Below are 20,974 nucleotides of genomic sequence, written 5' to 3' on the forward strand. Positions count from 1 at the left end.
AGTTTCTTGTTTATAGCTGACAGGAGCGGCATCTCGTTTGGTGTTTTGCAGCTGAAGCTCATCTGCATTTAGAGATGCTCTTCTACATACAGTTGTTATTGCAGTTACAGTCGAGATGGCTGTGTCGGAAAATCCCAGTAGATCTGCATTTCCCGAAACACTGAGACCAGCCCATCTGGGATCAACAACCACACCACATTCAAAATCGCTTAAATCACCTTTCCCCCTCATTCTGATGCTCGCTTTGAACTCCAGCAGCTCCTTTTGTTCACGTCAACGATGCTTTGAGGTGCAGTGTGATTGGCTGATTAGATAAACAGGTGCACCTAATAAAGTATCCGCTGAAAGGTGTGGGTTCATGTATATTTCAGGCCTAATCTTTCTAAAGTTTTAGGTTGTTGCCACACACTGCCTGCCTGACCTCACCTTTCAAAGCCTCTTTATTATTTCACTCATAAGTAATTCAAGCCAGGGCAATTGCCCGCGCATGCGCAGTGAGCTGTTCCGGGCTGGCTTGAGTCAATGGTTTAGTGGGGTAAAGGTGAAGGGCTACAGCTGCAGTCCAGCACAACAACTGAACGGCTGCTACACCGGCTTATATAAGAAACCAAACCCGCACAAGTTCACAACATTTCCGCTGAAAGCCTACAGAGCCCGCGGTAGGTGAGTAACGGGAGCTAACAGTCCAGGTTTACAGTGCAGTTAAAGTAAGCTAACGAGCTGCTCCTCTACTGTTGTTTGCGTTCGCACTCGACATTAACGCCGACAGGGGCGAGACGAGCGAGTGCACCTTATCAGCTCAGTGTTACCCGCTAATTAAGTGTTTATTGTAAACAGTTTGGTCGTTTGCACTAACAGGTCTCTGCCCGAGTACGGAGAGGTAGGAGTTTAATAGTTTTAATGTGGTGCTGATAGCTGAGCTCAGGATTTGCTGAGCCTTGTTCAGAAACATGTCAAAGCTGTCACTGTGACACAGTATGCAACTGCTCATGTTTGAGACTTGCGCAGTGCAAGCCTTACTGTTGTTTTAAATCTGTTACCCAAGGCAATAAATAATATGAGTGTTTTTAACTGGAAGTAATGATGAATGCGCTTTCAGCATTGTCAGCTTATTATCCAGGTGTTGCTGCTTTAAGTACTAGATAAGGTGGTTGTTGAAGGTAAAATGCTATGAAATGCACAGTTTAAATGTTTTACAATGATTTTTTTTTAATGTCATAAACCACAAAAGCTTCATGTGTTCAAAGCAAAACCAGTCATAATCACAGGGTCTTCAAATGGTTTATAGTGCTGTTATTTTTCAGTATTAAAACAAATATATAACTGCTTTTAAATTAAAAAAACAAAGAGTAATTAGTGTTATCAAGGTTTGTCTATTGTATAAGTCCCCACCCTGGTATATCAGTGATATAAAGCGTGGAAAGGCTCTGCTTCATATCACTGTAATGTTTCTTTTGTGACAGGGGGAAAGAAATGGCAAATCAGCTGTCTCAGTCTCTGCCGGAGCAGACCTTTCAGTACCAAAACAGTCTGCCGCCCCTGCCTGTGCCCTCACTGCAGAGCAGCCTTTCCAAGTACCTAGATGCAGGTAGGATGTCTCCTGTCATCAAGTTAGTCGGTTTCCAGGCTTTTGTAAATATTTGTCATGTGAACTTTCAAAGTCCGTATGTCTTATCTGTTTGAAACTTGTCTGTTTCATAGGTGCAGTCTGTGTTTCACCAAAACAAACACCAAAGATGATACAATATTAGGACTAAACACTGAACTAGAGCAAAAACAGTCATACCGTACCCCAGTTTTATATTTGTTTACTGCCTGATTTTTGAGCATTTTTAATTTACATAGTGAAAAATCTTTTATGAAGTTAGTTTTCTCATTTTTTTCCTGCTCCAATTAAAAACAAACAAACATGTAAATAACGTTTGTAAAGCATGTTGTTGCAGTGCTGAGATCCACTTACTACTTTTAAGGCATCGAGTTTTATGAATATTCTGCTGGTTTCTATAAATAAAAAATAAATAATCAATTTATAACTCTTATTTAAACTGGATTAGTGGTGGTTGTGTATACGTTTGTGCAAACCTCCACACAGTAGATCAGATTAGGATCAATATAGCATGTGTGTTCATTTTCTTATTTAAAATGTCTTGTTTTATACATTTTTGCAATAGTTTGTTTTTAGCTCATTTATGTGAGCATTCCAGCATAATTTATAGTCAAACTGTTGGTTTCATACACTCATTAAACTTAAATTAAACTTTGTGCACCCCTGAGCCTCTGACAATGGCTGTAAATGCTAAACAGTTATGGCAAAATGTCTGTGAAACCCTGCTGAAGCTGTTACATTTTCATTGTTTAATTTGAAATCCACTCTTGTGGTGTGCAGAATTGTGTCATTTTCTAAAAGCTTAAGGATTTAATTGTAGCAGGAATCATGCAGGTGTTATCAGATATATGTGTGAATGTTTTAGAACAAGTTTATATGCGCTCAGTCAAACCATTAGAAACACCTATAAACACACATGAGTATTTTCTGTATCCATCCATCCACCCAACCATTTTCCATGTTCTGTATCTGGGTGACGGGAGCTGCAGTCTAAGCAGAGAGGCAGCGAGACCTCCCCTCTCCCCTGACACCTTCTCCAGCTCATTTGGATGTTCCCAAGCCAACTCAGATATATAATCTGTCCAGCATGTCCTGGATCGGCCCTGGGGTCTCCCTTCTAGTGGGACATTTACAAAACACTTCACCAAGGAGTCGCAGGAGGTATGCTGGTCAGATACCTCAGTTGACTGGAGCAGCAGTCGAGTCCCTATCTGTTTTGACTTCTGCTTGGGAGTGATAAAGAAGTGGGTCTGGTTTTTCCAACAAAAGTCCCTGCAGGTGTGAGAGCTGGTGGAAGAAGATGTTTTCCAAGTGTGGAGCCATTCCTCTTCAGTAATAACAATGTTCAGTCCCTTTACTCTGCGCTGTTTAGCATAGTTTGTTTTGTCCTTATTCATTGTTACAATACTACGGTACAGCCGACTTACTAGACCATTTCTATTCCCTAAGTTATAAGCATCCATGAATATCTGGATAACATTAGGGACTTTATTTGGACACAGACCTTTAATTTTTTTAGAAAAGTAAATCACAAAGCTGCAAATATCTGTTAAAATCATGTTTATCCTACTTATGTTTCTGACACATCTTGGCCACTTTCACCCACACTTAAAAGAAAAAATGTCACCCACTGACTTACTGTTTTGGAGATTTCTCCTTCTTTTTCTATCCAGCCAAGTAATGATTATGTTGGTGTGTTCAGCGGAGATAATTCTGTTGTCCTGCGTCGATCCAAATATTGATAGTATCGATACCAACGCTAGTACTGGTAACAGGTCATTGATGGCATGATTGTTGTGCATTATCTTGTTGTTGTGGAAAGTAAAAATCACTGATTTACTGGTCATTAAAATGTGTCCAGAATTTGCAAATTGATGTTGATTCATCTCATAAATCATGACATGCTGCACTCCACAAAATAAGCTGCCTTTATGGGATAATTATAGCTTATTAATTATGGATCACTTGATATTGAATCGATACTAAAATTACACTAGTACTCTGAGCTCCTCATGACTGAACTCCTCATGTTGACTCAAAGTTAGAGGCAAGCCACCCTTCAGAAAAAGCTCATTTCCACCTCTTGTATGTGCAATCTCATTCTTTCGGTCACTACACAGAGCTCACTTTGCTGTCTTTGGTTTCCATCTCTACACTGGTTGTGAGGAGGATTAGAAGGACTTCCACTAATAGAAGTGGAAATTCTACAAAGCGGCCACATTTTGTTTTCGTTACTCTCTCAACCAGCTGTTTAATGTGATCAGCCTGAGCTTTTCCAGCAGTCAGCACGTATGCAACTCAGTCAAACAGCTGGATTTAGGTTAGGTTTGTTTGGGGTTTATTGCCCTGCTTTTACCTTTTAACATCAGTCAGAATTTCACATTTCTGCCGATCATCATCATCATCATCATCATCATCATCAACTTTATTTATAAAGCACTTTAAAACAACCACAGCTGACACAAAGTGCTGTACATTGGAACTGTAAAATAAAATTACATGAGATACAAATAAAAGAAGAGTGAAATCTTTAATTAAATAACTACTTCAATTAAAAGAGAAACTAAGTCTCACTGAGGTTAAAAGCCAAGGAATAAAAGTGGGTTTTAAGACGTGATTTAAAAGTGGACAGTGAAGGGGCCTCTCTAACGTGCATGGGCAAATTATTCCATAATTTTGGAGCCACGATAGAGAAGGCCCTGTCCCCTCTGAGCTTCCTCCTGGATCTCGGTACCTCCAGGAGCAGCTGGTCAGCTGACCTGAGAGACCGACAGGGTATGTGGGGAGAAGAAGCTCAGAGAGGTAAGGCGGGGCAAGACTATGAAGGCATTTAAAAACAAACATAAGAATTTTAAAATTAACTCTAAAAGACACAGGCAGCCAGTGCAGAGAGGCTAGCACGGGGGTTATATGCTCTCTTTTTCGAGTTCCTGTTAGGAGTCGTGCAGCCGCATTTTGAACCAGCTGCAGACGTGAGAGCAATGACTGACTGACCCCCACATAAAGTGAGTTACAGTAGTCCAGGCGGGAAGAAATAAAAGCATGGATCACTGTTTGAAGGCGCTGCCTCGAAAGAAAAGATTTTACTCTTGCCAGTCGCCTTAAATGATAAAAACTGGACTTCACCACTGCTCTGATTTGGTTGTCCAATTTAAAATCACTGTCCAATAACTGTCCGATAACTCGAACCATAATTTTTCATCTTATTTTCTCAGGGTGGTCCTGCCTAAAGTTTATGGACACTTCAAACCATTTTACATCACGAGCCACATACAGCTCACTTTGATCTTATGTGAGTCAGACGTGACCCACATAAGATCAAACGTACGTCAGTGTAAAGAAGTTTAACTACACATTTAATTGCTGAGATGTTTTAATATAAGACAAAGAAGAGCAATTTCAATAGTATCTGTTAGTTTTTCTACATTATGTAGTAAATGAATGAAATCTGTCAGCAGGACTGGGCTTAAATTTAAGTTGTAAATGTAATATTTAATTGCTTTGGTATAGCATGAACGCCCATGGGGTATTTCGTTATCAGTAGGAAAAGCTGTAAAACTTGTAAAAATACTGTTGAAGGTCCAAACTTTTATGTTCTGTTTTATGTCCTTGACATTTTCCTAAGCCATCCAGTGGGCTAGATTGGAGTCTTTGCCCGGCCAGTTCTGGCCCCCGGGCCTTATGTTTGACACCCCTGCTTTAAACAATGTTAAAATGTTTCAGACTGGCTGTCTGAAAGTAACAATGAGTCTTCAGTTTCTCTTTCATGACCAGTTTGTCTAATAACATTGATTGAAAGAGTAGCATGACTGTTTCTTTTCCCCTCCCCGCTGTCACCAAGTGATTTGATTGTTGTGATTTAGCGCTAAAGTTGAATTAAATTGAATAGGACTTTTTGTTTGTACCAAAGGCTAAAGAAATCATTCAGTAAGATAACTTTATTAGTGTGCCGGAAGTGTGAATGAAAAACAAAGCACTCTAGCTTTGTTGGCACATTTGTGTCTCTGCATCATTTCATGTGTTTCATTTGTATATTTTCTGCTCGTTCTGCTGTAAAGTAAAAAAAACCAAAAAGACAAAGAATCCTTTGAATAAACAGGTGTGATCAGACTTGTTGTTTTTGAAAGCAGTTACTACATCAAAACAAAATGACCAGAAGCTGGCGCCCTTGTTTAACAGAGGGAATAATCTTCCATGTTTTCACTTTATTGTGCTTCAGTTCGTCCGTTCGCCTCTGAGAAAGACTTTAAAGCTACGGAGGAGACTGTGAGGAAATTCCAAGCGGGTGTTGGCCAGGAGCTGCACAAGAAACTCCTCCAGAGAGCCAAGACAAAGAAGAACTGGGTGTGTGTTTGAGAAGATATAAAAGCCTTGTTTTTGTCTTTAGCGTCTCCTCTTTAGTTACAGTGGGGCAAAAAAGTATTTAGTCAGCCACCGATTGTGCAAGTTCCCCCACTTAAAATGATGACAGAGGTCAGTAATTTGCACCAGAGGTACACTTCAACTGTGAGAGACAGAATGTGAAAAAAAAATCCATGAATTCACATGGTAGGATTTGTAACGAATTTATTCGTAAATCAGGGTGGAAAATAAGTATTTGGTCATTAACAAAAATACAACTCAATACTTTGTAACATAACCTTTGTTGGCAATAACAGAGGTCAAACGTTTACTATAGGTCTTTACCAGGTTTGCACACACAGTAGCTGGTATTTTTGGCCCATTCCTCCATGCAGATCTTCTCAAGAGCAGTGATGTTTTGGGGCTGTCGCCGAGCAACACGGACTTTCAACTCCCGCCACAGATTTTCTATGGGGTTGAGGTCTGGAGACTGGCTAGGCCACTCCAGGACTTTCAAATGCTTCTTACGGAGCCACTCCTTTGTTGCCCGGGCGGGTGTGGTTTTGGATCATTGTCATGTTGGAGGACCCAGCCTCGTTTCATCTTCAAAGTTCTCACTGATGGAAGGAGGTTTTGGCTCAAAATCTCACGATACTTGGCCCCATTCATTCTGTCCTTAACACGGATCAGTCGTCCTGTCCCCTTGGCAGAAAAACAGCCCCATAGCATGATGTTTCCACCCCCATGCTTCACAGTAGGTATGGTGTTCTTGGGATGCAACTCAGTATTCTTCTTCCTCCAAACACGACGAGTTGAGTTTATACCAAAAAGTTCTACTTTGGTTTCATCTGACCACATGACATTCTCCCAATCCTCTGCTGTATCATCCATGTGCTCTCTGGCAAACTTCAGACGGGCCTGGACATGCACTGGCTTCAGCAGCGGAACACGTCTGGCACTGCGGGATTTGATTCCCTGCCGTTGTAGTGTGTTACTGATGGTGACCTTTGTTACTTTGGTCCCAGCTCTCTGCAGGTCATTCACCAGGTCCCCCCGTGTGGTTCTGGGATCTTTGCTCACCGTTCTCATGATCATTTTGACCCCACGGGATGAGATCTTGCGTGGAGCCCCAGATCGAGGGAGATTATCAGTGGTCTTGTATGTCTTCCATTTTCTGATGATTGCTCCCACAGTTGATTTTTTCACACCAAGCTGCTTGCCTATTGTAGATTCACTCTTCCCAGTCTGGTGCAGGTCTACAATTCTTTTCCTGGTGTCCTTCGAAAGCTCTTTGGTCTTGGCCATGGCGGAGTTTGGAGTCTGACTGGTTGAGGCTGTGGACAGGTGTCTTTTATACAGATGATGAGGTCAAACAGGTGCCATTCATACAGGTAACGAGTGGGGGACAGAAAAGCTTCTTACAGAAGACGTTACAGGTCTGTGAGAGCCAGGGATTTTCCTTGTTTGAGGTACAAATACTTATTTTCCACCCTGATTTACGAATAACTCCTCCGTGAATCGCAACCTTATCGTGGTGGAGGGGTTTGTGTGTCCCAGGGATCCCAGGGGCTATGTTGTCTGGGGGCATTTGCCCCCTGGTAGGGTCTCCCATGGCAAATTGGTCCTGGGTGAGGGACCAGACAAAGAGCGATTCAGAAGACTCCTATGAAAAAAACACCGAGGGAACAGTTTACCCTGCCCGGGATAGGGTTACCGGGGCCCCGCCCTGGAGCCAGGCCCGGGGAGGGTGCCCGAGGGCGAGCGTCTGGTGGCCGGGCCTTAGTCCATGGGGCCCGGCCGGGCACAGCCCGAAGAGGAGACATGGGCCCATCCTCCCGCAGGCCCACCACCCGCAGGAGGCGCCATAGGGGTCGGGTGCATTGTGTGCCGGGTGGCGGCCAGGAGCGGAGGCCCTGGCGGACTGACCCCCGGCTGCCAAGACTGGCAATAGGGACATGGAATGTCACCTCTCTGGTGGGGAAGGAGCCTGAGTTAGTGCGTGAGGTTGAGAGGTACCGGCTAGATATAGTCGGGCTCACCTCTACGCACGGCTTGGGCTCTGGAACCAGTCTCCTGGAGAGGGGCTGGACTCTGTCTCAGTCTGGAGTTGCCCCTGGTGAGAGGCGGCGGGCTGGGGTGGGTATTCTAATATCCTCTCGGCTTGCTGCCGGTACGTTGGGGTTTTTCCCGGTGGACGAGAGGGTTTGTTCCCTGCGCCTTAGGGTCGGGGAACGGGTCCTGACTGTCATCTGCGCTTATGCGCCGAGTGGCAGTTCGGAGTACCCAGCCTTCTTAGAGTCCCTGGGGGGGGGTGCTGGAAGGTGCTCCACCTGGAGACTCTGTTGTCCTGCTGGGAGACTTCAATGCTCACGTGGGTAACGACAGCGAGACCTGGAGGGGCGTGATTGGGAGGAACGGCCTCCCTGATCTGAACCCGAGCGGTGCTTTGTTATTGGACTTCTGTGCTAATCACAGTTTGGCCATAACGAACACCTTGTTTGAACATAAGAGTGTCCATAAGTGCACGTGGCACCAGGACGCTCTAGGCCGTAGGTCGATGATCGATTTTGTAATCGTATCACCAGACCTGCGACCATATGTTCTGGACACTCGGGTAAAGAGAGGGGCTGAGCTGTCAACTGATCACCACCTGGTGGTGAGTTGGATCAGGTGGCGGGGGAGGACGCTGGACAGACCTGGTGCACCTAAACGCGTAGTGAGGGTGTGCTGGGAACGACTAGCAGAGGCCCCAGTCCGCGAGATCTTCAACGCACACCTCCGGCAGAGCTTCAACAGCATTCCGAGGGAGGCGGGGGACATCGAGTCCGAATGGACCATGTTCAGCGCCTCCATTGCCGAAGCTGCTGCATTGAGCTGCGGCCGCAAGGTGGTTGGTGCCTGCCGTGGTGGTAATCCCCGAACCAAATGGTGGACACCAGAGGTGAAGGGAGCCACCAGGCTGAAGAAGGAGTCCTATCGGGCTTGGTTAGCCTGTGGGACTCCGGAGGCAGCCGACAGGTATCGACAGGCCAAGCGGAATGCGGCTCGGGCAGTGGCTGAAGCAAAAAACTCGGGTGTGGGAGGAGTTCGGAGAGGCCATGGAAAAAGACTTTCGGACTGCCTCGAAGAGGTTCTGGCAAACCGTCAGGCGTCTCAGGAGGGGAAAGCGGTGCTCTACCTGCACTGTGTATAGTGCTGGCGGAGCGCTGCTGACGTCGACTGAGAAAATTGTCAGGCGGTGGAAGGAATACTTCGAGGACCTCCTTAATCCCACTGACGCGTCTTCCAAGGAGGAAGCAGAGTCTGGGGATGAGGGGAATGACCCGCCAATTTCTGGGGGCGAGGTCACTGAGGCAGTTAAACAACTCCTTGGTGGCAGAGCCCCTGGTGTTGATGAGGTCCGCCCCGAGTTCCTGAAGGCTCTGGACGTTGTAGGGCTGTCCTGGCTGACACGCCTCTGCAATGTTGCGTGGAGATCAGGGGCAGTACCCGTGGATTGGCAGACCGGGGTGGTGGTCCCCATCTTTAAGAAGGGGGACCGGAGGGTGTGTTCCAACTACAGGGGGATCACACTCCTCAGCCTCCCCGGGAAAGTCTATGCCAGGGTGCTGGAAAGGAGAGTTCGTCCGCTAGTCGAACTTCTGATGCAGGAGGAACAATGCGGTTTTCGTCCTGGTCGCGGAACACTGGACCAGCTCTTCATCCTCTCGAGGATACTTGAGGGTGCATGGGAGTTTGCCCAACCAGTCTACATGTGTTTTGTGGACTTGGAGAAGGCATTCGACCGTGTCCCTCGGGGTGTCCTGTGGGAGGTGTTGCGGGAGTATGGGGTGTCTGGCCCATTGCTACGGGCCATTCGATCCCTATACAACCGTTGCAAGAGCTTGGTTCGCATTGCCGGCAATAAGTCGGACTCGTTCCCGGTGGGTGATGGGCTCCGCCAGGGCTGCCCTTTGTCACCGGTTCTGTTCATAATTTTTATGGACAGGATTTCTAGGCGCAGCCAAGTGGCGGAGGGCTTTCGCTTTGGTGGCCTCAGGATCTCATCTCTGATCTTTGCGGATGATGTGGTTCTGTTGGCTTCATCGGGTGAGGGCCTCCAGCTCGCACTGGAGCGGTTCGCAGCCGAGTGTGAAGCAGCGGGAATGAGGATCAGCACCTCCAAATCTGAGGCCATGGTTCTCAGCCGGAAAAGGGTGGAGTGCCCACTCCGGGTCGGGGATGAGGTCCTGCCCCAAGTGGAGGAGTTCAAGTATCTCGGGGTCCTGTTCGCGAGTGATGGGAGAAGGGAGCCGGAGATCGACAGACGGATTGGGGCTGCAGCTGCAGTAATGCAGACGCTGCACCGGTCCGTCGTGGTGAAGAGGGAGCTGAGTGTAAAAGCGAAGCTCTCAATTTACCGGTCGATCTACGTCCCTACCCTCACCTATGGCCACGAGCTGTGGGTAGTGACCGAAAGGACGAGATCGTGGATACAAGCGGCGGAAATGAGCTTCCTCCGAAGGGTGGCTGGCATCTCCCTTAGAGATAGGGTGAGAAGTTCGGCCATCCGGGAGGGGCTCAGAGTAGAGCCGCTGCTGCTCCACATCGAAAGGAGCCAGTTGAGGTGGTTTGGGCATCTGGTAAGGATGCCCCCTGGGCGCCTCCTGGGTGAGGTGTTCCAGGCATGTCCCACTGGGAGGAGGCCCCGGGGCAGACCCAGGACACGCTGGAGAGATTATATCTCTCGGCTGGCCTGGGAACGCCTTGGTGTTCCCCCGGATGAGCTGGAGGAGGTGGCTGGGGAGAGGGAGGTCTGGGCCTCTTTGCTTAGGCTGCTGCCCCCGCGACCCGGCCCCGGATAAAGCGTATGAAGATGGATGGATGGATGGATGGATTTACGAATAAATTCTTTATAAATCCTACCATGTGAATTCATGGATTTTTTTTTCACATTCTGTCTCTCACAGTTGAAGTGTACCTCTGGTGCAAATTACTGACCTCTGTCATCATTTTAAGTGGGGGAACTTGCACAATCGGTGGCTGACTAAATACTTTTTTGCCCCACTGTACAAGTGTGATGCAGTTGACTGTTTGATGTTTTTGTTTGCTTTGACCTCTAGCTGGAAGAATGGTGGTTGGACACAGCGTATCTGGAGTTGCGCATCCACTCTCAGCTCAATGTGAACTTTGGTGGCCCAGCACCCTACCTGGAGCACTGCTGGCCACCTGCAGAGGGAACTTACCTGCAGAGGGCCAGTATTATCACATGGCACACACTGCAGTACTGGAACCTGCTTCGCACGTAAGACGGGCACACTCGCATGTATGAAAGCTGTGTTTTAGGATGTGTTGCTCTGTCTTTTTTACATTTAAATATCTTTCCATCACTGCTTATTTTAGAGAGAGGCTGGCTCCTCAGAAAGCAGGGAAAACGCCGTTGGACATGGACCAGTTCAGAATGCTCTTCTGCACCTGTAAAGTACCCGGAGTGAAGAAAGACACCATCCGAAACTACTTCAAGACAGGTAGAATAAACTCTGCTCTTCTCTTTGCCGCAAACTTACCTGCAGCACTTTGACCCGTTTTCTCTGCTTGCTTGTCACCCTTGTGTAACGTGCATGCTGTGCTGTGTCACAGAGCGTGAGGGTCCATGCCCCTCCCATTTGGTAGTGATGTGCCGGGGGAGGATATTCACATTTGATGCACTTTGTGATGGAGAAATCCTCACTCCTCCAGAAATTCTCAGGTAAAGATTAAACGCACTTGAGAGTAAAACCCAATTAGAAACCTTGTATCCAGACTAAACAGACTGAAGGCCTTTACACAGTTAGTGCAGCCAAAAAGCAACATAATTCTGAATGTCTCAGATTCATACTTGTTGTGTAGCGTATATATACAAACAGAAGTGTTGTGTTTTTAGATGTTTCAGGATGTCAGGGGGGCAATTTTATCTCAGAGCCAGAGCAGCATCTAGCTGTGTGTCTGAGATAAAATAGTATTATTGCACTATGTGTACTTTCAGCTTTGAACTGTGAGCACAGTGTTCTGATTGGTCAGATCTGTGTATTCACATGTAAAACATCTGAAAAATCAAGTTTGGTTCAAAATGAGAAGCCATATTAAGAATTAGTGAATCCAAAAAATAATTTTTATACACAAAATATTTGCTCATATTTTACATATCTGGCATTTGTAAGCCTCAACAGAACCAGTAGCAAAAGAAAGAGGACATAACTCTTTCTTTAGGAAAGAGTTAAAAAAATAATAACAATATTATAAAGCTTGTTGACCAGTATTTCACTACGTAGCCCAAAGAGCTCTTCTGCCTCAGCTGAGGAGCAGGGAGGCTGTGGTCACATTTGGATAACATGGCAGCTTGCTTCTCTTTCTTTGCATCCCTCCTACAGAGAGAGGGACAGAGAGTTGCAAAGATGGAGGAAATATTTTAGCAGAAGTATTTATGACACTCTATATTTATGTAGAAGTAAACAAGTAGAACTATTAAAGAAAAGCGCCTCGTCATCAGAAAATTTCTACTGTTTTTTATTTATCGTCTTGATGCATTCTCAATCATCCAGGAAAGTAAATCTCCAAAAGTTGATTCTGTTCATCTGGATGTAGCGTTTTGTGGGAGAAACATTCCGTCACTCATCCAAGTGACTTCTTCAGTCTCAGCTGACTGCAGGTTTCCCCAAATCTTATAAACAGTACATTTACATAATGACTGAAACCAGCACCACTGAAGGAACAATGGGCTGGGAGGTCAGTTCCTTAATCTTAATTATGCAAATTCTCATGACCATTGATCAACAACCACTGACCAAAACCCACTGATCAAAGGCCATGAGTACCATTCACAGAGAGTTGGGGAATGGCTGCAATCACAGCATTGTAAGATGGCGAAAGATGTACCCTTAGGCCACTCCTCGATTCAGAGATGGTCTTTCCCTTTTCACGTAAATGGCCTCCTTGACTCTCTGCTCAAACCAGCGTTCCTACGTGTCCAGGATGTGTACATCCTCATCCTTGAAAGAGTGTCCACTGGCCTGTAGGTGTAAATAGACTGCCGAGTCCTGGCCTGACGAGGTAGCTCTGAGCTACCTAAGATTAAGGAACTGACCTCCCAGCCCATTGTTCCTCAGTGGACTGGTTTCAGTCATTATGCCAATGTACTGTTTATAAGATTGGGGAAATGTTTGTCCCACAAAACGCTACGTCCAGATGAACAGAATCAACTTTTGGAGGTTTATTTATTTATTTATTTTTACCACCGTAAGAAAAGACTTTAAGGTGCAGTAAGAAAAAAAAAAAAAAGCACACAAAACCTGAAATTATGCTACCAATTTGCCTTCTTCATATGCTACAGATTATACAGCATAGTGTACTTGTACAGTGTGTCCACCAGGGGGCTGTTTCACATGCATAAACATATAAAACATGGACAGAACCATTGTGATGTCACCCACTGGGTTTGGACTTTAGCGCTGGTTTGGTTTTTCGAGTCAGAGGTTATAGTACGGATGCTAAGGGCTAGTATCGGACTTACCCAAACTGAGGCACAGACTTCTTGGATGATCAGTATCGCACAGCGAGCAGTAATATTAGTTAGAGAATCTATTTAAAATGTTCCAAAAAAAAAAAAAAATCATTTTTTTTCCATTTGATTATATAGCACCAATCCACCCCAACGTTTGACTTAAGGTGCTTTTATATTGAAATAGGTCTCAACTATCAGTTGATGCCCTTTGAGGAAGCACTTGGCAACAGTTGTGACCTCCAGCAGAACCAGGCGAGCTGAAAAACGTAGCCCCTTTAGTCACACGCAGCAGACTAGTGCTTGTTTGAATGAACCAATCAGCTTTCTTGATGCGTTGGTCAGCGCAACACACTGCTGAGATAAGTTAGGGGTGTATACCATTTCCTTTCTGCTTCAGTTTCAAGAAGATCCCCAGTATGCAGGAGGTTCATTTCATTTCATTTCATTTAGGCTGAAGTCTGTTTATGTTTAGTGTCGTTTGGCTTTTTTCAGGTTACATAAAACATACAGAAGTCTAAAATATTTATTTTGTCTGTTTTACATATTAAAGTGTTTTATTTTTGTTATTTACACTTTTAATGTAACACAGTGCTTAAACATAAGCTGCTTGAGTCTTTTGGAGTTTCATGCAGCAAAAACCACCGTCATGACTGCTAGCTACAGTTAACTGGCTCATCATTATGGGCTCAGCAGTCCACACTCATCGCCTAATCATCCATTCATTTTCCTCCAGATGTCCTGTATAATTTGGTTAAAGCTGCAGAGTGAAGAGCAAACAAGGCTGATGCAGCATGTGTTTCTTTACCTTTTCAGGCAGCTGAGCTATGTGAAGGAGCGCTGTGACTCAGAGCCTGAGGGAGACGGCGTGGCTGTGCTCACCTCAGAGGAGAGGACTCGCTGGGCGAAGGTAGGGGTGCTCATGTTTGGAGGATTTTAAAATAAAAAGTGAATATAGTTTGTGAAGAAGGTCTCATGTTATTGTGGCGTATCTCATGATTAGCGCTTTGTTTACTTTCACTGCAGGCCAGAGAGCATCTTATAAGCATCGATCCACACAATAACACCATCCTAGAAACCATCCAGAGCAGCTTGTTCGTCATTTCTCTGGATGAAGTGAAACCCTACTCTACCCCAGAGAACTACTCAAATGTACGGACTGCACAGATCTAAAATATGACTTGCTATTTAAATCATGAGAAAGAGTTGTGTCTGATTTACTTGTTTATTTATTTTCTTTCCAAATTTTGTACTTTTGAGTTCAGATGACCGCAGAAGCTCTCACCGGCAACCCCACCATCCGCTGGGGTGACAAATCGTACAACTCAGTCGTGTTCTCAGATGGCACGTTCGGATGCAATTGTGATGTGAGTGTGCTTGTTCGTACAACGCTGCGCTGAGATTCAAAATGATTGTACTCATTGATTTGGCAGTGAAACATGCAGTCCAACCAAAATCAGCTGTTTTAATACATTAAAAACTCGACTTGTTTCGCAGCATGCGCCGTATGATGCTATGGTCCTGGTGTCTATGTGCTGGTATTTGGACCAGCAGCTCAAAGCTACAGAGGGCAAATGGAAGGTAAACGCTTGACGGTGCACATCGTGTCAAACATTTACCTGACTATTCTTTTTATTTTTCTGACACACATGCATGTCTGGAATTTTCAGGGCTCTGATGCAGTCAGACCGTGTCCTTCCCCGAGGAGCTGATGTTCACTATGGATGAAAAAGTCATTGGCGATATCAGTCATGCCAAAAAGCAATACATCGAGTCGGTGAGCTATCGTTAATCCCAAATGAAACCTCAGAAAACCCCGGATGACACTGAATAGGCAGAATAGGCACGTTTCCATGAACTTGCTGGAAAACACATAATTCTGTCAAGGAAAGATGTGAAAACACATTTACAGATACCTAATAGAATAGAATAGCATAGAAAAGCCACTTTATGGTCATTCAGAAGTTATATCAGAGCAAAGATTCAGTGCTTTTACTCGCCATCAGACTGCACAACATGAATCTAACATAAAATAAATAAATAAAAATATAAAGATATGAAATATAAAAAAGGATCTAGAATATAGTCATGTAAGAATATAATAAAATTGTATCTTTATATATGGATAAAATATTATTAGGGGGAAAAACTGTACAGGAACTTAGGAGAAAAAAGCATTTTTCACCCCGTTATAGCAGCAGAAAAACAGCATACATCCACGACCCCAGACATAAAAAAGCTCTGCCGTGAACGTCAACAAGTCGTGGAACGTCTTAAGAAAAGATGAGTGTAGCGTTAAAAAAACTGCTTGTACCCTGAGGAATGTAGTATGAAGGAAGTTCAACACCTAAAACCCCACACGGAGATAAATAAAAAAGGGTCTTTTCACACGTCATGTGACTCCTCTTTCAACCCACACAAAATGATCCCTTTGAGAACCGCCCGCTTCAATCAGATACATTATCAGAGGATGGTAATAAAAGGTAAAAAATACAGTAAGATGTAACACGTGCAGATTAATGCTGGTGAAAATCCTTAATCAAAAAATGTCTAAGTTTCAGTTTGTTTTAATGCTCCTGGTGCTGCTGTTTATTTGTGACATGACAGCTACAGATTAGAGATATGAAACTTGATTAGAGACGTGGAAATCACTTCAGTTTGGTGTAGATCAAAGTGAAATGAATTTTATTGATTGAACAGCTTTTCATGTTGTGTGTCCTCTGTTCTTAGCTGCAGATTAGAGTCAAGCGTGATAACCTTATACATTTCAGTTATTGTCTTAAAGTCCGGTTTCAGCGACAGTGTGATGCACAGTTTGAACTGCTGTGTCTTTACAGCGGGGTGTAATTCTTGATGTTATTAAGGTACAGTTTAACAAGCACATATAAAAACCTGAGAAAACACACGCACACAGGACACTCCTCTGAACAGCCTAATAGTACGAGAGTGGATGTTGTTGAGCTGTTCCTGCTGTGGTAAAACTAAAATCCTCCATAGATTAACTGCAAACACTGAATCTGTGATGCAAGTTTAGGATTGAAATTTGAAAAAAGTCACATTTGAAATAGTTGTGCAGCCTTTTTTCCACTGATTTTATTTTCCTGCAGAAGAAAATCTGAATGAGTTAAAATCCATGTGCTGACAATGAAACATATTAGAAGCACAGCAGCGGAAACATAAGATGGGGAAATTGATTATTTGCAGGCATCATCAGTCATGCTGACGTTTGCTTTGTGTTCCAGAGCATCTAACCATTCGTTCTCTCTCGGTTTTCCAGGCACAAGACCTCCAGGTTGTGTGCTATGCTTTTACAGCATTTGGTAAATCCACCATCAAACAGAAGAAGCTCCATCCAGACACTTTTGTTCAGCTGGCGATGCAGCTGGCCTACTACAGACTGCACAAGAAGTAAGCTGTGGTTAAGCACACATTTTTATTATCATTATTGTCAGTGACATTCGTGGCCCTGAAGGTGTCCTCTTTCCTCTTACAGGCCAGGAAGTTGTTATGAGACGGCAATGACGCGCAGGTTTTATCATGGCAGGACTGAGACGATGCGCCCCTGCACCCAGGAGGCTGTGAATTGGTGTAAAACCATGACGGACCCCACATGCAATGTGAGTGTGTGACAGTATTTGGGAAAATCACAGAAAAGCAGGAGAGAAGACGCAATCTCATATTCGACCTAAACGTTTTCCTCTCAGGATGGCGTCAGGAGGAAGGCCATGCTGCAAGCCTTCAGTAGACACAACGACCTGATGGCTGAAGCACAGGAAGGACAAGGTTAGTTTACTTTGTGATTCCTGCTTTGTGCTTTTTTCTGACTACACTTGGCCCTGTAGGGTGAAGTGTCCCGTTTTAGTCTCAGATTTGAGGTGCAGCTACAAGCAGTGTGCAAAATAGAGATGTAGGGCCAAAGTATCATCAATAAAACAATGACTTTGATCACTGGTAGTTTTGTTTCTGATATTAAACTTGTTGGCTTAATTTTTGTTTGCCTGATTGAGCAAAATGGAGCTGCTCCATCCCCCACTGGACTCTTCTGAGCCAGTAAAAATCTGCTTTAGTTCAACATCTACATTTATCTGTTGTACAAAATCGTTCAGCCCGTCAGCTTCCCTATGTAGGACTTGCGGGCTGAACCAAGGCTGCTGACATCAGAAAGAACCATATTTGTAGTCTCTTTGAGTTTTTATGCCCTACTTCATGCGGTCATGTGATATTGTTGCCAGGTTTTGACAGGCATCTTCTGGGGCTGTATCTTATTGCCAAGGAGGAGGGACGTCCAACCCCAGAATTATTTATGGATCCCCTTTACACAAAGAGGTACGCCACCCAGAGCTGATTTATCACATGAAAGTAGTAAATTAAATTTCGGCTCTACTAGTTTATAATGTATGATCTATTGGAAATAATTTAAATATTAAATCCTAGAATGTTACAGTGCAGTATCCAGAAATCTGCTTCTCCATAATAGCTGCTGCAGAGCATTAGGTTTCTGTCTGTGACTGTTGTGTTTATGTCTGCAGTGGCGGTGGGGGTAACTTCGTGCTGTCGTCCAGTCTGGTGGGCTACACTACAGTTCTGGGGGCTGTGGCTCCCATGGTGCACCATGGCTACGGCTTCTTTTACCGCATCAGGGATGACAGGTGAGCACATGAAATGCGCTTTCACTGACCTGAAAACCTGTGTGTGGGTTTTTGATGAACCTGTGCTGCATATGTGAGATTTGCCAGTTCTGTAGAATTTATAAAAAGCAAGCTAAAGATGTATACACTTACTGGACACTTTATTAGGTACACCTTGCAAATACTGTGTAGCACCCAGGTTTACCTGCACAACTGTCTTAATTCTTCATGACAGACTCAAGGTGCTGGAAACATTCCTGAGATTTTCAGTAGCTGTATTCAGATCTCCGCTCCTCTTTCTTCTAGGATTGTGATCTCCATGTCAGCGTGGAAATCCTGCCATGAGACTGATGCTCCATCACTGTTCAATAGCTTCAGTAGCTGCCTGCATGAGATGCTCCACTTAGCCACCACTTCTCAGCTATAAACCTACTTAAGCAGGGAAACAGGATAATTTAATGTCCATGTTGTACCACAGAGAGCCTGTTTTAAATATCAATGCACTTGTAGTTCTACTCAATGGTGACAGCTAGATCAGCACGAATCAATGCAAAGGTGCAGAATCTGTACCTGATATTTTTGTTAATGTAAACGTAAATTACTCAAGATTTTGTAGTTATTAACATTGTGTAAACTGTTCTTTTGGGTGTGTACTTTTTTCCCCCTCTTTCTTCCTGATTCAACGCTCGTTTTTATTTTGACTGTATAGTTTGAAATCCTGACAGTATTATTCCACATTTTAAAAAATGTTAACCGCTAAGTGGCTAACGACTCCTGTTCGCCTTAGTCTTCACTGTGAAAAAGCTCTTTTCCAGTAACCGTAGAAAAGAGCTGTTAGGCTGAGTAAAGTTAAACACTACCGAATCGTAACAACTGTAGGGAAGCTCGTTTCTGAAGCTTTTGCAGAGTTAATTCAACATTTCTACTTCACTCTAAAAGAACCTGAAATTTGTACTAATAGATGGCAGAAACAAGCTTCTACTGACTATTATTTAGACAAATATTTGATTGTCTTGTCAAAACAGTGCCTACACATAAAGGAAATGCACTTGAATACCACAAGAGGACGTGAATGTACCCCATCCCCTGAAGTGCACACACTGAGCTAATTTAAACTCATTAAAAGAGAGAAGTAGGCATGACTCGTGTAAGTTTGTTAAAGCCAAGGTTTGACTTCCAGTTTCTCCAGGTACCAATTCCTTCTACACACTATGCAACTTTGTTTTTAATTTCATGTCCAAATGTTGGTGATGGTGTTTACTTTGGGTTTCAAAGAGTGGCTGACGTAAAAATCTGTTGAAACACTTTCTACATTTGGAGCCTCACACCAACGGGATTATTGCTTTGATAAGGTGAAATTTCACTGTGATTGTACCACTTTGAGGGAAGCTGTAGTCAATTTTTTGGTCAAATTTTCTGAGAATAAAGTTCAAAGATATCCACACTTGCTTTCTTCAAATAAAGGTTATTTATTTTAATATAAAACATTAACAGTTACAAAGCAGCACATCCTCTAAAAAAAAAAAAAATAGAAACAAAATTACATTTTAAGTGAATTCCACAGAAACTTTGCAAATGAAAATTAACATTTGCGCAGCATTTCCCAGGCTTTAACTGCTCAGGCACTTTGGTCCTCCAACTCAATCCAAGACGCTGAACTGAGTCTTAACTTACAGTATAAATATTAAAGATTTTACCCAAAACTGTTCCAGACAGTGATGATCCCATCGGCAGAGGCATAAAACCACAGTGCATAGACAAACGAACAAAGAGGACTGGTCATTGAATTTACTTCTTTAGCCCGTTTAAAAAGAAGAATGCAGCCATTTTTAACTCCAGTGTTCTCCCTACAAGTAAAAATATCTACCTCAAAGGTCACTTTTTCTACTTGCACAAAAAGGCTCTTTAAAAGCCAAATCTACCGCTTAGCTAAGCAGGAAAAGTACACATTAATCAACTTTTATCCACCAACAGTGAGTAAGCAAAAAAAAAAAAAAAAAAGTTTTACCGTTTACATCTGCACCCCACAAATGTCAAAAATCTCTTGTGGGAAGGACAGTCACAAGTGACAGCCAATCAGAATTCAGATTTATACATTTAGGTTTAAGCCACAGGAGCCACTGTCTGAATCTGCATGGGAGGAGTGATGATCTAAGGCACCAGTGTTTAATCCAGAACTCTCAAGATTATGGACACTATGGGTTATTTGTCACCGTGTCCCATCTGCCTGTTGACAAGCATGTGGTAGACCCCCTTCTTTGCCAGCAGCTGCTGATGCGTCCCCTGCTCCACCACGACTCCTCCCTGGAATACAGCAATACGGTCTGCGTTCTGGATGGTGGACAGACGGTGGGCCACGACGATGCACGTCCTGCCCTTGCTGGCCTGGTCCAGAGCCTCCTGCACCACCTACCGAGAGAGCATGGTCTTATAAGAGCTCCTACTATGAATGTTTTCAGCACTAAAGATGGTTTCAATTTAAACCAGAGCTGTCATCTTTATCAACATGGCTATTTTCCTGTGTTCCTCCCATCATTAGGTTTAATGTGAACTCTCTCAGCCCAACATTTCCCCCAGTCTGAGTTTGTTCTTGTGTGTGGATTTTAGCTGCAGCAGTCGTTTGTATGAGCTGGTGACTACTCACCATTTACTTAATCTCCCTGACAAGCATTACAGGTGAAAATGGAAAGATGTGCTCACCATCTCGCTCTCAGTGTCCAGCGCAGAAGTGGCCTCATCCAGGAGCAGCAGTTTGGGGTTGCGGAGGATGGCTCGGGCTATGGCTATTCGCTGCTTCTGACCACCTGACAGCTGTGTCCCCTTATCACCTGCCTGCGTGTCATATTTCTGCTCATGGAAAAAAACAAAACAATACAATGAGAG

At 44.1% G+C, this 20,974-nt stretch overlaps 2 protein-coding genes across 4 annotated transcripts in view; one reads left to right on the forward strand and one right to left on the reverse strand.

The window, feature by feature from the left end:
• Positions 1–19,535, forward strand: crot (carnitine O-octanoyltransferase). Its single transcript, XM_085178665.1, is given in 18 exon segments — positions 1–663; positions 1,464–1,588; positions 5,826–5,950; positions 11,050–11,231; positions 11,330–11,454; positions 11,567–11,675; positions 14,280–14,373; positions 14,490–14,615; positions 14,729–14,830; positions 14,961–15,044; positions 15,134–15,152; positions 15,155–15,240; positions 16,741–16,871; positions 16,957–17,080; positions 17,168–17,246; positions 17,696–17,789; positions 17,993–18,112; positions 18,398–19,535. Coding segments are annotated over 18 exon segments (2,022 nt in total). The 5' UTR covers positions 1–487; the 3' UTR covers positions 18,519–19,535.
• Positions 18,755–20,974, reverse strand: part of abcb4 (ATP-binding cassette, sub-family B (MDR/TAP), member 4) — a 15,822-nt gene continuing 13,602 nt past the window's right edge. For all 3 annotated transcript variants that reach the window (XM_085178655.1, XM_085178653.1, XM_085178654.1), the window contains 2 exons: positions 20,792–20,938; positions 18,755–20,500 (listed from right to left, as the gene is read on the reverse strand). In XM_085178655.1, coding sequence (XP_085034781.1) covers positions 20,294–20,500; positions 20,792–20,938 — 354 coding nt within the window. In that variant the 3' untranslated portion in view covers positions 18,755–20,293. The remainder of the gene's footprint in view (positions 20,501–20,791; positions 20,939–20,974) is intronic.

This window comes from Neolamprologus multifasciatus, chromosome 11, assembly GCF_963576455.1.
Source record: "Neolamprologus multifasciatus chromosome 11, fNeoMul1.2, whole genome shotgun sequence".
Taxonomy (NCBI): domain Eukaryota; kingdom Metazoa; phylum Chordata; class Actinopteri; order Cichliformes; family Cichlidae; genus Neolamprologus; species Neolamprologus multifasciatus.